This window comes from Pezoporus flaviventris, unplaced genomic scaffold (genome assembly GCF_033815535.1).
Source record: "Pezoporus flaviventris isolate CSIRO_AGI_PZ_B2104156 unplaced genomic scaffold, CSIRO_AGI_Pfla_v1 ptg000011l, whole genome shotgun sequence".
In the NCBI taxonomy this organism is placed as follows: Eukaryota; Metazoa; Chordata; class Aves; order Psittaciformes; family Psittacidae; genus Pezoporus; species Pezoporus flaviventris.
In genome coordinates, this window is record NW_026892559.1 from 2135500 (window position 1) to 2150789 (window position 15290).

A 15290-nucleotide genomic window follows, 5' to 3' on the forward strand; every position below is an offset into this window, starting at 1 on the left:
TTCAGAAACCCCACTAGAATGAGAAAGCACTATCAATCATCTCACTTCTACCACTGATACATTTTGAAGCTTGAATTTAAATTTTATCTTTGCGTGTGGTACAACTCACTATCATCTTCATAAAACTACTCAAACTTGGTCAAGGAGACTATTTGAGATACAAGAAAGATTTATCTGGCAGTTCAGCTCCCTGCTGGTTCAATCATCTGTCCTGGATGTATGATAGCATTACATACAGGAGGCCTGAGATCAAGTTGCACAAGCAACTTCCTTGCATTTCTTCACTTCTGCAGCTTGACTTTACAGCATCGCTGGTCTTCTACCATAACTTTTATATGTAATGCTGTATGTCCTTGTAGCAAGCCTGTGACAATAGATCATGTTCCTGGAGAACATCAGAAAAGCTCTTCTCTGAAAATACCAGTAAGCCCAAGTTTTAGATTTAGTCAGGCTATTTCAACCACAACAGGAACACTATCTGAACCCTGTAAATTCAGTATGGTGTCTTCCTCCGGAAAAAAACATTTCTGTGGTGAAATGTGGCAATTTCAAGAACACTAACCAGTTGCAAGGAAGACGATGACAGTGAGGCCTAAAATAGAAAGGGTTATTATGGAGTCAAAGAAGCAAGTTACTATTAAAACCCATGCAAAACCTATTCTGGCTTTGTGTCTTCTGGATATATGCTGGCTTAGCTCATAAGCAAAGAAAATTAAGCCTCAAAAATGTTCACAACATTGAATTCTCAAGGTAAGTAAGGGGGCACACCAGTGATGTTTGTATTTATAAATTCCAGTGGTGACACACGAGACCATCTTTCCTTGTCTCAGACTTTCAAAGATGCTCCAGAGTAAGACTGGGAAAGAACAGCTTCCAGCCTGTGGACTGCATACAGTCTGCCAGAAAACGCTTTTGACCTGTTGGTCAGTGCAAGAAGGACATCACAGCTGGGCTGAGCTAGTCACCATTCAGGGACTAACCATGCAACCTAAAATTTACTTTCTGAGCTCAGACCAAAGCAAGCACCTAGAAAACTGCATTTCTTCACTCTCATCCTTCAGTTCTGGCTCCCTTCTACCCTCTTTTTCTGCCCCAGTGTTTCCCTGCTTTGCTTGCTCTCTTCCTTCCTAGGCTGCTACACCCATCAACATCACATGACAGGCACAGGATTGTCCTTACCAAAAAGCAGGGAGGTGATGCCAGATTTCCTGCGCTGAGTTCTGCGGCGCACAATCTGAGGGAGAGAGAAAAGAAAGAATGCAGCACGCACAGTAGGACAGATTTCAGAAATAAAATAAAGCAACCCTTCATATTGGGCAGCTTTGGGCAAGGGGTCCAGACAGCTACCACTGGACAGGGGAGGAAAGTGAACTAGCAATTTTAGATAGGAGTTATTCTGGTTCTGACGCAATGAATCACCTCTACTGCTTGACCTGTTCCATGTGCAACAGGTTACTTATAGCTCAACTGTTACAAAAGCATAACTGAAGTTCAAGAATCAACCATGATTCAAGTAAATAACCTAATTGCACTTGTTGCCAAAACCAGGTCCCCATGTAATTATGTAAAAATTTCTAAGTGGATGCCGATTATATTTTGGAATTACAGGAGTACTTTGTGATAAGCACGCAGACGAGCATCAAAAATACATCTCCCACACAGGCTTGACAAACAGAAGCTACATCATCTGTAACGGCAGACTGTAGTCCAAGATTAAAGACAGGTGCATTTTTTATTCAGCTTCTCATGCTGTTTTCTGACTCTGCCTTCCAGAGTTATCTTAGTGTACCAGATTCTTACAAATGGATTAACTCCAGGTCCTACTTTGCTCTGTGTGCTCCAAGCAAATTCTGCCAAAAGCAGTTGGTTCTTTTAGTTTCCATGAATGAAATGCATACATTTCATCAGAACTGTCATTAATGATAACTACAATCAATGTCAACATCCCTTTCACCTGATGATTTATCAACCAGGACAGATCTGACAGCATCTCATTAGTACAGACCTTCCTCCAACTTCCCAATACCTTTTTCCTCTGGATGACAGTTATCCTGGAGCCATAATCCTCTCCTACAGGAGGACTACTTACTCACAAACAGCAACTGGGAGGGAATACATAAGGGAACGTATATGAGCAGCACTCACTTTGGATAAATTGTTGACAGTGGTGCTGGAGTTGAGCAGCTGCCCTTGGTCAGCAATGAGGTAGGCCAAGTGTTTGCGACGCTGAGTCTCCACTGCCACATCTGTCAGGGAGCCAGCCACGCGCATGGCCTCCTGCAGCAGCACATCTGCATCTTCAATCTGACTGGGGATGTCCGAGAGCGTGTTAAAGATTGAGGCAGAGTTCTCAGACTGGATTAGCTCATCCTCCTGCAACGAAACAGTCATTTTGCCACACAGAACAATGAACACTACAGCTATGCTCTTGGGCCTGCTAGATGTGATTTATATTCAGTGTAGAGCTTGGGTATGCGTAACTAGATGTAAAAGTCTAGTTCCATAAAAGACTTGAAAAATTCCATAAAAGAATTCAACAGGAAAAGTTCAAACTATGTCTGGGAGGTGAACAGCACCTTTTAATGCTCTACTGCACTGAGACCTGCCCTCAGAATTTTATCTGGCATGTTTTTGAATCACAGCATTCATCATTTAAAAGAAATCAAATCAGCAAGGAAAGACAAAATCAAAGCTATTCTGCACCCACCACTAGGACTGGGCACAGCGGGATCTAGCTGGGAATAAGAGAATGGAAGCTGCTCAGTCTCACACACTCTAGAGTGCCTACCATGTCCAGCTGTGCTCCACCTTCCCCCTACTCCCAGCGGGCTCACCCTTGCTCTTCAAACAACAAGCTGAACCACAAAATCATTTTTCACATAAAAAGAAAAAGATCATGTGGTTAAATCAGGTAGAGAGGCTAATCATATGTGGTCAGGACAATGCTAATCTCTTGGAGCATTCAACAGTGCCATCAAAAGCTTCCCAGATGACCATAATCTCTGCTTTAAACCTCTGCTCATAGATCATGCAAAATCAGGAGGTGCCTTGGGTTAGCTAAGATGAACCCACAAGTTGGGATCTAAACTGAACAGAAGGGACAGCTAATGGGGTTTAATTATGAGAGAAAACCAGCAATCCCAGATTTCTGCATGGTGCCTTGGAGATTTTTCACAGCCTCCACTTCTGAAGGCAGCAGGAAGTCATCTTCCCTAGCACACTTCCAAACCACATACAGGAAGCAGATACAAAACCTTCTTGCCCTAAAGGACTTTTCTAACTAACTAACTAAAACTCAGGATTAAACATCAAAGTACTATAAAGGAGGAAGAGGAAGTGGAAATTACCTTCATACTGAGCATGCCCAAAGTGAGTTGGAACAGCACCAGAGAGCCCTCATAGAAGAACAGGTCCCAGATACGCAGCAGCAGCTTGATGTGAACGACACTAGCGAAAGAGGTGAGGAACCAGTGCAAGGTGATCAAGGAGAGCTCTGTGAACAGAGGTACAGAAAAGAATCACAACATAAGAAGTCAACCAACCAGTGAACAGGGACTGTCCTAAGTGCTGTCCTCTCAGCTTAAAGATGACCATGCACTGCCTCCAGGGCCAGGAGGTTTGCTCCTGGCTCTGCTTCTCTCTCTTTGTGAAACAAGAACAATAATCTTTGTCTACATGTCACCCTGGCAATAAAAGCTATGGTTTCTAGGGCACACTTTTACCAATATCGTGCTCCTGGAGCAGCTTGTCCAGGCGAGGCAAGTATTGCACAATGAGCTGTCGCAGCACACGCTGGTCTGTCTGTACACCCATCAGGGTGGTGCTGAAGTAGGAGGCAGGAACCAGTTCCTCGATGATAGCACACATCATCCAGAAGGCATCTTCCTCCTCCAAGAAGAGCAGCAGAGAGGCAGCCACCTAGGATTTTGAAAGAAGAAACACATGTCCTAAGAGGAGCAGAACTCCTTCCGCCCTTCCTCATGTGGAGATGGACCAGTGTCTAGGTGACGAACATCCTCCTTCGCAGCAGCTCTCTTGCAGTCTTCACCGAAGGGATTTCTTCTGAGTGTAATGCATGCCCCTCCCTAACAAAGTGGACTGAGTTCCTCCACATCTTTGGATACACAGTGCTACTCCCTTACCGAAGGAAAATATTCCATGTAGAAAGGATTTCCTTTCAACTCATCTGGAGGCCACAGTGTCTGGCAGTATTGCCTCAAATCATTTGCACCAGCGTAGCAACCACAGACAAAACTATCGCTATCACAAAGACACTCTGAAAGCAGGTTACCATGCCAGTGCCCTGGCAATACCCAATCTCTGGGTAGAGCCAGGCAAGTCCACGTAGTATCCTGCGTAGCCGTGGCACACCAATACTGTTCATGTTGGAGAAACAGGCGTTGCTGGGCATTGTGCGTAGCAGGTCCTTTTCAATCTGCCAGACAGTCATAAACAAGGACAGAGTCAGTTTGCAGTATATGAACAACTGCCTTCTGCTCTATGCACTTCCCCACGGCCCCTTGCCTCAGGGAACTCTGCTTCCCCACACCCATCTATATGTCCTTAGGCACCAAAGAAGGTGGCTTGCCCAAGCACCTGGAGTCAGTTTAACAGCCTTCAGTAACATGTGAGACAGAGTGACTTGGTGACTCCCAAGGAATACTTGCCTAAACTCAACCCCTAGTTTCACCACTAAGAATAGCAAGCATAGTAGTTAAGAATTTCATCTGCTTGGATTTCAAGGAAGGCTTTCCAACAAACCTATTCCAGAGAGAAACCAACAACCTGGCTGTATCTGACAGAGGACTTGGAGGTGAACAGCCCTGAGATCTCCCTTAGGCAGTGCTGTTCCTTCTTCCAACCATTTTGAATCTAGCTTCTTGGTGATGTGTGAACATACGCAGAGCAAGATTCAACCATGTATCTCCTCTCAACTGTCCCTGCTTCAGGTGTCAGACCCCTTCCTCCTCACACAGCAAATTTCACTTTCTCCCCACTTCCCTGTGCCCAGTCAGCACTAGGCAGTGTCTTCTACCTGTTTGGCAGCAATGGTTTCATTGTTAGAGCTGTTTTTCACAATATCCCGATATGACATCTCTGAATTCCTCTTCTTGTGCAAGGCTCCAGACAGGCGCATCCACAGCTATAGGAACAGGGTGAACAAAGACAGGAGGAGTCACTAAGTCACTAAGAAAGTCAAAATCTGGCACCCTCTCAACCAAGAGAAAGTGGTCTTGCTCCACTCTCTCTTACTCCAGGCAGGAGAGCCTGCCCAGAACAGGCAGCACCCTCACCTGTGGCCTCATGCTATGTGGGATGCCGGCTAGCACCAGGGAGCGCAGCTTGTCTGAATGAGGTAGGGTGACCTCAATTTTGTCCCAGGTGAGGTCACCCACGTCATGGTTATGTGTGAATTCCAGATGAGCCTGCCACTTGAGCCTCTGTTGTGGCTCCTCTGTCAGTGGGATCCCCAGAAGCTTGCTGGAGTTTGGCTCAGCACCATCTGCCTCAGCAAAGGGAAGGGAAAGAAACGGAAACACGTGAGTGAGGGAAACAGGAGAGGGAATGAACATAGGGCAGGGAGTAGGATGGCCATCCAAAGAAAGCACATTAAAAACATTCACGTCTTCCAGCCTGAGCATGGAAAGGAAAAGATTGGTTTCTGTCTTCTCCATGCAGCAAATTTTATGGTCATAAGCAAAAGGCAGTGAGGCCTTGAGAACTGAAGAAGCTGTCAGCAGGATTCTAGTCCCTACTTAATCATGATTTAGAACAGAGTGTGGCTAGAATTAAACAAGATCCTGGCAGCAGTCATCCTACTGGGTTTTGTAAGGATCTGTAAATCAGGCTGACAAAAGCATAGCAAGCCTCAGAGGTGGCAAGCAGAAGGTATATGCTCATGCAGGTAATGAGGTGAAAAATTTTAACTTTGGGTCTATTGAATCACCAAAATAGCTTTAACAAGAACACTTCCAAATTCACAATGAGAGAGCAACTTAACCTGAGGCTGGCTTTCTAAAATAGATACTTCAGCACAAGTACAGGTTTGACGTAAGGCACTCTGTCCTTCACCATACAACACATCCTGACAATGCAGTCCAGATCTTTCTGCAGATTTTATAATGCACAAGTCAATCAAATGTTATGGCTGAAGAAAATCACTGTGTCCTGTCCTCATCTCCAGGTCATTGCTTCAAAGAAGATCCTCTATGACTCAAGGTGCCTCAGTGCTCACATGCAAGCAACTTCTGCCCTTGCACCGTATGGCCTGAGCCCTAGAAATGTACTCTCAGAGCACATAAAGCCATTCCTATTCTCCCCACTCCTTTCTCTTCCTCTTTGCAAAGGCGGCCAGCTGTTGTAGTTCAATGCCCAGCTGCAATAGCTCTCCCTCTTACTCATGGCACAAGCATAATGGGGTTGGAAATGACTATGCTCCATAGCCTATGCTCCAGACCCCCATTAGACCAGCATGTCCAACACAGTCAGTTACAATGGTAGGATACAGAATGATGTCTACAGATGGGTAGATGAGACTTGGCACAGAATGGTTGAAAAATCACCCTGTCATACTCTGAAGCATGGAAAGGGCTGGACGCAGGACACAATGGAAGGGGAAGGTATGGGACTGGCTTTACCTTCCTTATCAACTCGGAAACCGAATTCATCATAGTGGAACTCTGGCTGCTCGACAGATTCTTCTTTCTAGGAGATGTGAAGAAGGAGAACAGACACTTTAGCTCTGAACAACTGAACAGAGACATTTGGATATTGCCCCATCCCACCACTGTCCACATTGTGCCCTCTGAGTGACTAGACTAGAATTCCTTGCCCTTTTCATTTTCAATGCCTCCCACCACGATTCCCAGCTGGAAGTATGGCAAGTAAGTATGCCATTCCCATTTTGACTTCTCCATGGAAGCTGTGAAGCCCTGCCTTCACACCTGCACAGATTCTCCCAGCAATCCTTCTTCCAGCACCATATTAAGGTCAGAACTTCCCACCTGGAGAGGCATGCAGCGCTCTTCATGGACTGAGAAATCCACACACACCAGCTCAAGCGGTCTCTATTGTCTATGTCTATAATACACAGCAGTCCTGTATGTTACCTCTGCACACACACTGCAAATTCAGCTCCCTGCATTGCTCCATCTCCCGCCTGTTGCTTTCAGATTTTCTCTGAAATATGACAGGCAAAACTGGGATCTGCACCTGTGAAGCAAGCCCAAATTACAGGCCAAAAGAAATTAAAGTCCATGACCCAAATCTCAACTTTCCTCATCTGTGCTCATGGTTGGCATTGCAGGAGGTTACAACCAGGCTTTTTTGTGAAGTGAAAACCTACAGATACCTCCCCTTTTCCGGAAAGCCCCTGCCCCTCCTGTGTGGTCTCCCACAAGCATTACACCTAGGCAGCACCCAAGAAGCATGCTTCTAGCATTGCTCCACAGTAAGCTTTACTCTGCTTTACAGGGCCTAACTGCTTTCAGGAAACACTGCGGGTAAGTTACAAAATTCCATGGCTGCTCCCTTCCTTCCTGCTCTGCCCACCTGGTGACAAGTGTTGAGGCTAGCATTTCCTGCCATGCACAAGCCGTCTTGAGTAGCTTAATGATGACAGAGATTCCCTGAGGGTGTCAACATTTTCAAAGTGGAGCAATAGTTGCAAAACAGCAAGGCAATAATTCACACAAGTTTCTTAGTGCTCTGAAAGATGCTCTTGCAAAAGCCAGGATGAAGCCGCAAAACATGTGAAGTTTAAATAGCAAACAAGCATCCACAACCAACCACTGGAGTAAAAGTGCACCCCTCCCTCCTTTCCCCTGTGGCTTTCAGAGACCATAAGAAATCACCAGGGTCCCAGAGGACACCCCGCTCCCTGCCCCACACTGTACCTGCGTGTATTTTGCCAGGATGTCCTGAGGCCAAATGCTGGGAGTGAGCGCTGAAAAGGGGCCCCCAGCAGGGGGAGTATGATGGCCTAAACAGAAAGAGATCAACACACAACAGTGAAAACCTGGAAAGACTGCCTTGGAAGGCACATACTCAGTAAAGGTTTGTTTCAGCAACGGAAGGACTCACTCGGCAGTTTATCACTACTGCTATCCTAGACATTGAAACAGCTCCCGCTTCACCAGCAAAGTAAGTAAGCAGAAAAATAATTTTTGGGTAATGGTTCCCCTGGCTTGGCATTGATCGTGAAGCTTTTCCAAGCAGTAGAAAGATCATATGATCACAGAATCATAGAACCACAGAATGGTTAGGGTTGAAAGAACTTTAAGATCATCTAGTTCCAACCCTCTTGCCATGGGCAGGGATGCCTCACACTATACCATGTTGCTCAAGGCTCTGTCCAACCTGGCCTTGAACACTGCCAGGGATGGAGCATTTACCATTTCTTTGGACTGGCTGTGCCAGTGCCTCACCACCCTCACAATAAAGAACTTCTTCCTTATATCTAACCTGAACTTCCCCTGGTTTAGTTTAAAGCCATTATCCCTTGTCCTATCATTACAGTCCTGGATGAAGAATTCTTCTCCAGCATGCTTGTAGGTCCCCTTCAGATACTGGAAGACTGCTCCGAGGTCTCCATGCAGCTTCTCTTCTCTGGGCTGAACAGCCCCAACTTCCTCAGCCTGTCTTCATACGGGAGGTGCTCCAGTCCCCTGATCATCCTCGTGGCCTCTTCTGGACTTGTTCCAACAGTTCCATGTCCTTTTTATGTTGAGGATGCCAGAACTGCACACAATACTCCAAGTGAGGTCTCACAAGAGGAGGGTAGAGGGGCAGGATCACCTCCTTCGACCTGCTGGTCACGCTCCTTTTGATGCAGCCCAGGATACCCTTGGCTTTCTGAGCTGCGAGTGCACACTGCAGCCAGCTCATGTTCAGTTTTTCATCAACCAGCACCCCCCAAGTCCTTCTCTGCAGGGCTGCTCTGAATCTCTTCTCTGCCCAACCTGTAGCTGTGCCTGGGATTGCCCTAACCCAGGTGTAGGACCTTGCAATTTGCTTTGTTGAACTTCATGAGGTTGGCATTGGCCATCTCTCAAGCGTGTCAAGGTCCCTCTGGATGGCATTCCTGCCCTCTGGTGTATCAACCAAACCACACAGCTTGGTGTCATCGGCAAACTTGCTGAGGGCACACTCAATCCCACTGTCCATGTCAGCGACAGAGATGTTGAACAGGATCAGCCCCAACACCAACCCCTGAGGGACACCACTTGTTACTGGTCTCCAGCTGGACATTGAGCCACTGACCGTAACTCTCTGCATGCGGCCACCCAGACAGTTCTTTATCCACTGGGTGGTTCACCCATCAAATCCATGTCTCTCCAGTTTAGAGACAAGGATGTTGTGCAGGACAGTGTCGAACGCTTTACATAAGTCCAGGTAGATGTCAACTGCTCTGCCCCTATCCATCAGTTCTGTGGCCCCATCACAGAAGGCCACCAAATTGGTCAAGCAGGATTTCCCCTTAGCGAAGCCAAACACATCATTGCTTTTCATATACCTGAAAATAAACATGATGCCATGGAACTATTTCTCTTTCCTAAAAGTCCCTTTCTTAGAGGGACCATTTGGCCTTTCTGCTTCTTTTGCTCAGTAGTAAGAGATAAAAGCACCTATTTCACCTATACTGTGTCCATTTTTGTCTGCTCACCTGACATTGTGCTAGGTAAGGCTGAGTAGCAGAGGTCGTCAGCAGGTCCAGAAATGCCGTTATCACAGGTCAGATGTCAATATCTTGTTACAAGAAGAAAAAAACAACAACAAACATATTGGTGATGACAGAATTTAGTCGGTATCTAAGCACATGGTGAAGAACAGACACACCCTTCACACACAACTTGCCCACAGGAAAACTAAATCCCTTAGTATTTAAGTTCTCCCACAGGAACTTTAAATTCGAGAGACTGGACTCTTGGTTTCATTCCTACCCATTAGCTTGAAAGAGCACGCTGTCATTCACCAAATTCCTTGTGACAGTAACAGCACTGCTGACTGAAAGAATGTCAAAACCCCAGTCAACTTCCATCACTTTTTCCATTACGTATTGTGAGTCCTGTATTTATTCACCAATACTATAAAACCCATACCATCATTCTCTGAATACACTGTCCAGGGAGAAAGGACTGGAATGGTGAAAAGGGTTTAAGGATTAGCTGCAATAAGATTGAAAGGGATTTTAGGAATGGCATCACAAACCAGGAGCAAAGTGTATTACGCTGTGGAATACAGCTCCCTGAAGGGTGCTGGCAAAACTTCTGAAAATGATTTTCTGTGACTAACTGGGCTGGGATGTGGACAGCATGTTATCGAGTACCTCTGCAATGAGCCAGGCTCCTCTGAACTACATCAGGCAATAGACCTCAGATGATGAAACAGCCTGCATAGCTCCCCTGCTGACTTTCCTGATACCAGTTCACAGCAGAATTTTATAGGAGTTTTCCACAAAAACAGTGGAATGATTTAGTAATCAGAAGGAGAGATTTTGGACTTTAAGACCAACCTTATAACTCCATGTGGGAGCCAGCAGGAGCCACCTCTGTGAAGCAGATAAAGACAGTACTGGGATTTATCAGTCACTTGCGCTTACTTGGAAAAGAACCTAGTTAAAACTTACATTTGCATGACCGGGATGGGTTTTCCAGCTTCCCCATTCCAGTAAAACTACTTAGGACTGCAAATGACTAAAAGAAGGAACCCCAGGGATTCATCCAGCAAGCCCTGTCCAGCTGTTTATAGAGCTCAATAGTACAAGGTGATACTGCCTTTGCATCTCAGTGAGCTTTCCAGTGAGCTCTTGCAGCCTGCAAGTGGCTTGCTACAGCACTCCAAGATAAGCAGCTGTAAAACACTACAAAAGCGTGAAAAGATCTATCTGAGAACACAAACATTAAGGCTTCTTCCTCCCAGATTTGAACAGTTCTCTGCAAGGGAAAGGCTGGCATGGATAAACAGACACTCTGATTTTCTGACACCAGCTCTGAAGGCAAAAAGAAAAACACAGAAAGAAACAAAAAAAAGTTCAGCTTTTATTTCTGAGAAGTAACATTGTCCACACAATGGTCAACTGCTCACCCATGAGTTCTGTAAACGTTTTTCTATACTTCCCATCATCATAGCCCCACTTGTTGTCTTAGCACCAACTCTTCCCTGAGTAGCTTTGGAGACATAAGAATTACAAAATGAGCACCTGCAGCTCATTAGACATTGGAACGCACACAGCATGCACGCCAAGCAGGTAAAACTGCTGACAATACTTATTCCCCTTTCAACATCATTGTGAACATATTTTGATGGGGTATTTTTCAGGCTTATCACCACCCTGCAACCACAGTTGCTCTGCTCCTGAGCCTGCAGTATGTCCTTCTCCCCTGCCTTCTCTCAGCCCAGGTTAACCTTGTTTCTAATGACTTTTATTAGGAATGCAGTCACAGTTTCAGCCATGTTGTATGTCTGCTCATGCTTCTCATTACCTGGGCTCTGAATCTGTCCTCAATGCCTCAAGTTTGTGAGCAGGGATCCCCTCGGTCATTAGCAACCTTCATCGCATCCACAGTCACTGCTGAACCAGCCTGCTAACAGAGGAGCCAGGCCCATGTGTTAGGCACGTAGACGAGAAAACACTCCATAACAAGGGAATTAACCACGGTGCTTGGGAAGCTGGGCAGGAGTGCTGAAGCTACAAGTGCCTCCTCATCCCAGGAGAGATGTAGCAGAGGAAAACACCTTCCTTTGTCCACGTCATCACATGCTGGCCTTTGCCTTGCTGGAAATCACTCCCCTGCCTGCTGCCTGCATTAGAGCATTGAACTTGGTGGGCAGGTTTTTCCTGTCCCTGGTTCCTATAGAAACCTTCCTGTGAGCACACATCTGGGACCGGGCCCAGAGAAAGCCTGAAGCTCACCTTGCTGCTGGCACTGGGGTGTGCAAAAGGGCAGAGTGTCAAGCATGAATCACACCAAGAGAAGGCTCCAGCTGTGGCACAAGGAGGTGGTGCACTGGGGACCACCCATGGAGCGAGATGTCTTCAAGAGAAGATGCCAAGACCACTGTGCCAGCCCTGCAGGTCTCCATCACCCTGCCTTCTGCCCTTTCCCAGCTCTGCTTCCAGTACAGCACCGCAGGAACTGGTGGAACCACAGGTGGAAGAAGGCTCCCTGACACAACCGTGCAACACTCAGTGCAAGCCAAAGAGGAGGATATCTGGCATGTGGGATTGATACAGGAAGTTCTTTCCTTTGACAGATATAAACCTAAAAGAACTCTCAAAATCTCCTAAGCAAGGAGACAGCAAATAACAAAAGGTGTTTCCATGAAGCCTGTGAAATTGCATGCATGAAATTGCCACAGCCTACTTAGCTGTGTTATTTGCACAGTACCTACTTCCGAAATGAACAACAGTAAGGGATACAAAAGAAAAAATAGATCAGATTCAACAAATACTCATGGCAACCTGCAAACCATCAGAACTCTAAAATCAAACCCAGTTTTCACCCAGGAATTGAGAGGCATTTCCCATTTTTAATGGCAACTTGAGCTTCCTGTACAAAGCGATTTTGGTCACACAACAGGGAGTCCTCACACTTTGAAAGAAGTGTATATTTTGTTAAAGTGCAAATGGTACCTGTTATTTGAAGCTTTACCTTTTAAGCTGAGCCTGTAAAACAAATCACACCACCATTGATTCCAGCCTGCTAGAAGACAGCTGTAATGTCAGCGTGCGTCCCTGAAAAAGACGGCTGCGAGCTATTTGAAGTGTTCCAGCTGCAACACCTTTGTTGGAGCTGCAAATACACACATTGAAGGATTATATCCAATTAGTTTCTTTTCCAGTGTAGGTGTCCTTCAGAAATTGATGTTTGCAAAGGAGACCTGCAAATTTACTTCCACTTAGTGATACCGAGCCTTCTCTGGACACACTTGCTCTTCCACACAGCTGTGATATGAGAGATTTCAATTACCTGGCTTTTTGCTAACACCAGATAACAATCTCCTACTGCCTATGTTTTGCTTGCTTGGCCTCTTTTGCCACGTGATCTCCACTTCAACTTGCTGTGGTAGCGCCTGAATGAGCTAGGCATGAAATGACACTGTCCAAAGCCTTTCAGTAGGATCTTTATTTTGAGACAGAAACTCAGGAGCGTTCTTCCCTGCTGCTTTTAGCAACAAAAAAATAAAGAATCCACTAAAAAGCCACCAAAAAGCAACAAATCTCTAGCACACTCTGCAGAAAATTACCATTTTGCAAAGAAATGTTTCTGTATGCTGAAAACATTACAATTAGTACAATATTACAACTATGTAAGAGCAGTCAGTGAACATCATCAGAGGGAGCAGAACAAGCATAACAATTCTTCCTAGAATGATTTTCATCCACTACCATAGGGACAGCATATACAGCACTTCCTTTGACACTGAGCTAGCACAGGGAAAAACTGCTTTCCATTATGCTTAATATGAACATGAAGCAATACTGCACGAAGTAAATCCCACTGCCACCTCTGGCCTGTCAACTGGTTTCCACTGCTCTATTCTCTTCCTTTATTAAATAAAAGTTTTGAAAGAGAGAAAAGCAAAAGCCACAGTACCCATCAAGAGGCCATGAACTTAGGTGTAGTTCTAGAATCCTCTTCCAGCTCAGCTTTTAAAACCCGAGTAGATTGAATCCAATTTAACAACTCCCTCCCTCAAAAATCAGACAAAAATTAGACTGTGCACCAAATCTGACAGTTCATTTCTGTCCTCTCACACTTGAAAAGCTTTGCTTTCCTCATTAAAATCCTGACTTGCTCAATGAAATGCACAAGGGGCATTCTCAGCAGAAAACCCTTCACTTTCCCTTCCCCCACTGGTTTCTCCCTTAGGTCAGGCAAACGCATATCCTGAAGCTGCAAATACCATTAGTCCCACGAGTCAATATTTGCTTTTCACGTATATAGTCAGAAGAAAACTCCAGTTTTACAAACAGGTAGGTAAGCAAACAAACCACAGCCACAAACCTGAACAAGGGGTGCACAAGATGCAGATAACTTCTGCCCCTCACACCCTGACTTTTTAAATGATGCGGAATCCTACACACATACTGACACTCACAAACCTCTGGTTAAGGAGTCAGTACATCGTTGGTGAACCTCGGTCATTACAAGCCACAACCAGCCTTACATTGCTTTGAGTGCTGAGCAACACACTACAAATGCAGGATGGAGGTGCTGAGATAGCCTTCATGCTTGCTTTCTACCACGAGCTGGAATTAAAAGTTGGGGGACTTTAACTGCCCTCAGCCCAGTTTCTCATAGCAGACAAAGTGAATCAGAGATAAAATAACCTACAGAGCCAGGCAGGCAGGCAGGCAGGATGTAGTGTTTGACAGCATCATGTCACTGAGAGACATGTTGCAGAGACATCACTCAGAGACACCCAGTGCTGCCCAGTCACCAAGTGGTATCATATACTCACTGCAGCAGCCTCCTCCCAGCTGCCTAAAGGCACTATTAGAGTGACACACAACAGAGACAAGAAAAAGTAAACTGGACCTCTGTGTCTCCTGCCATAAAGCACCCTGTAGACTCCTGGCTACACTGGAAATGTAATTTCATGCAGAAATGTACTAAAAGGTACTTCCATGCAAGGTATCTGCTCCCTGCACTGATCAGTGTCCAGCAAGTCTGCCTGCTGTAATGACAGAGAGCCCTGCTGGAGCCAAATGTGCTGAACCATTTTCAGTTTATACAAAAGGAACAGAACAAGTAACTTCCAGTTTCATATTCATGTAATCTCAGTTTTGAAAATAAGGATGTGAAAAAGCAGAATCCTGTTTCCTCCTGCACTGGACAGACAGACCACAGATGGACTTCCTGATTGTAGTTCAATGTGTCAAGCTTGCCTCCAAAAAAAAACCCTACACAACACCTACTCATGTAGAATGCAGCTATCCTACATATTAACAGATATTTTCTTCTCAGAGCAGAGCTACCTTCTATTTATCTGGCTCTAAAGCAAAGAACTGATCCTTTGTGCAGGACCCAGCCTGAAAAGACTGAATCTCCTACTTCTAAAATCTGGAGCTAACAAAGGCTTCCCCCATGTGGTCCACGAAAAAAATCAAACCAAACCCAAACCAAACTTATCTATGGCTCTGCTGATACCCTGTGTTGCTAAGACAAGCTACCACACTTTTAGCCTGGAAAGCAGAAGGTGTGCGCCTCCCACCTCACACAGGAGGATGACAACAGGCTGAGCACTGGAACAACAGTTGTCTTTTTTAATCTGCATCGAATGAG

General features: G+C 45.5%; 1 protein-coding gene across 2 annotated transcripts in view; it reads right to left on the reverse strand.

Moving 5' to 3' along the window:
• Positions 1–15290, reverse strand: part of SGSM3 (small G protein signaling modulator 3) — a 29228-nt gene that overhangs the window by 10336 nt on the left and 3602 nt on the right. For both annotated transcript variants that reach the window (XM_061450775.1, XM_061450776.1), the window contains exons 2-11: positions 9665–9747; positions 7896–7981; positions 6639–6705; positions 5295–5503; positions 5036–5143; positions 4292–4435; positions 3723–3918; positions 3348–3493; positions 2146–2373; positions 1180–1234 (exon numbers count right to left, since the gene is read on the reverse strand). In XM_061450775.1, the coding sequence (XP_061306759.1) occupies positions 1180–1234; positions 2146–2373; positions 3348–3493; positions 3723–3918; positions 4292–4435; positions 5036–5143; positions 5295–5503; positions 6639–6705; positions 7896–7981; positions 9665–9671 (1246 nt within the window). In that variant the 5' untranslated portion in view covers positions 9672–9747. The remainder of the gene's footprint in view (positions 1–1179; positions 1235–2145; positions 2374–3347; positions 3494–3722; positions 3919–4291; positions 4436–5035; positions 5144–5294; positions 5504–6638; positions 6706–7895; positions 7982–9664; positions 9748–15290) is intronic.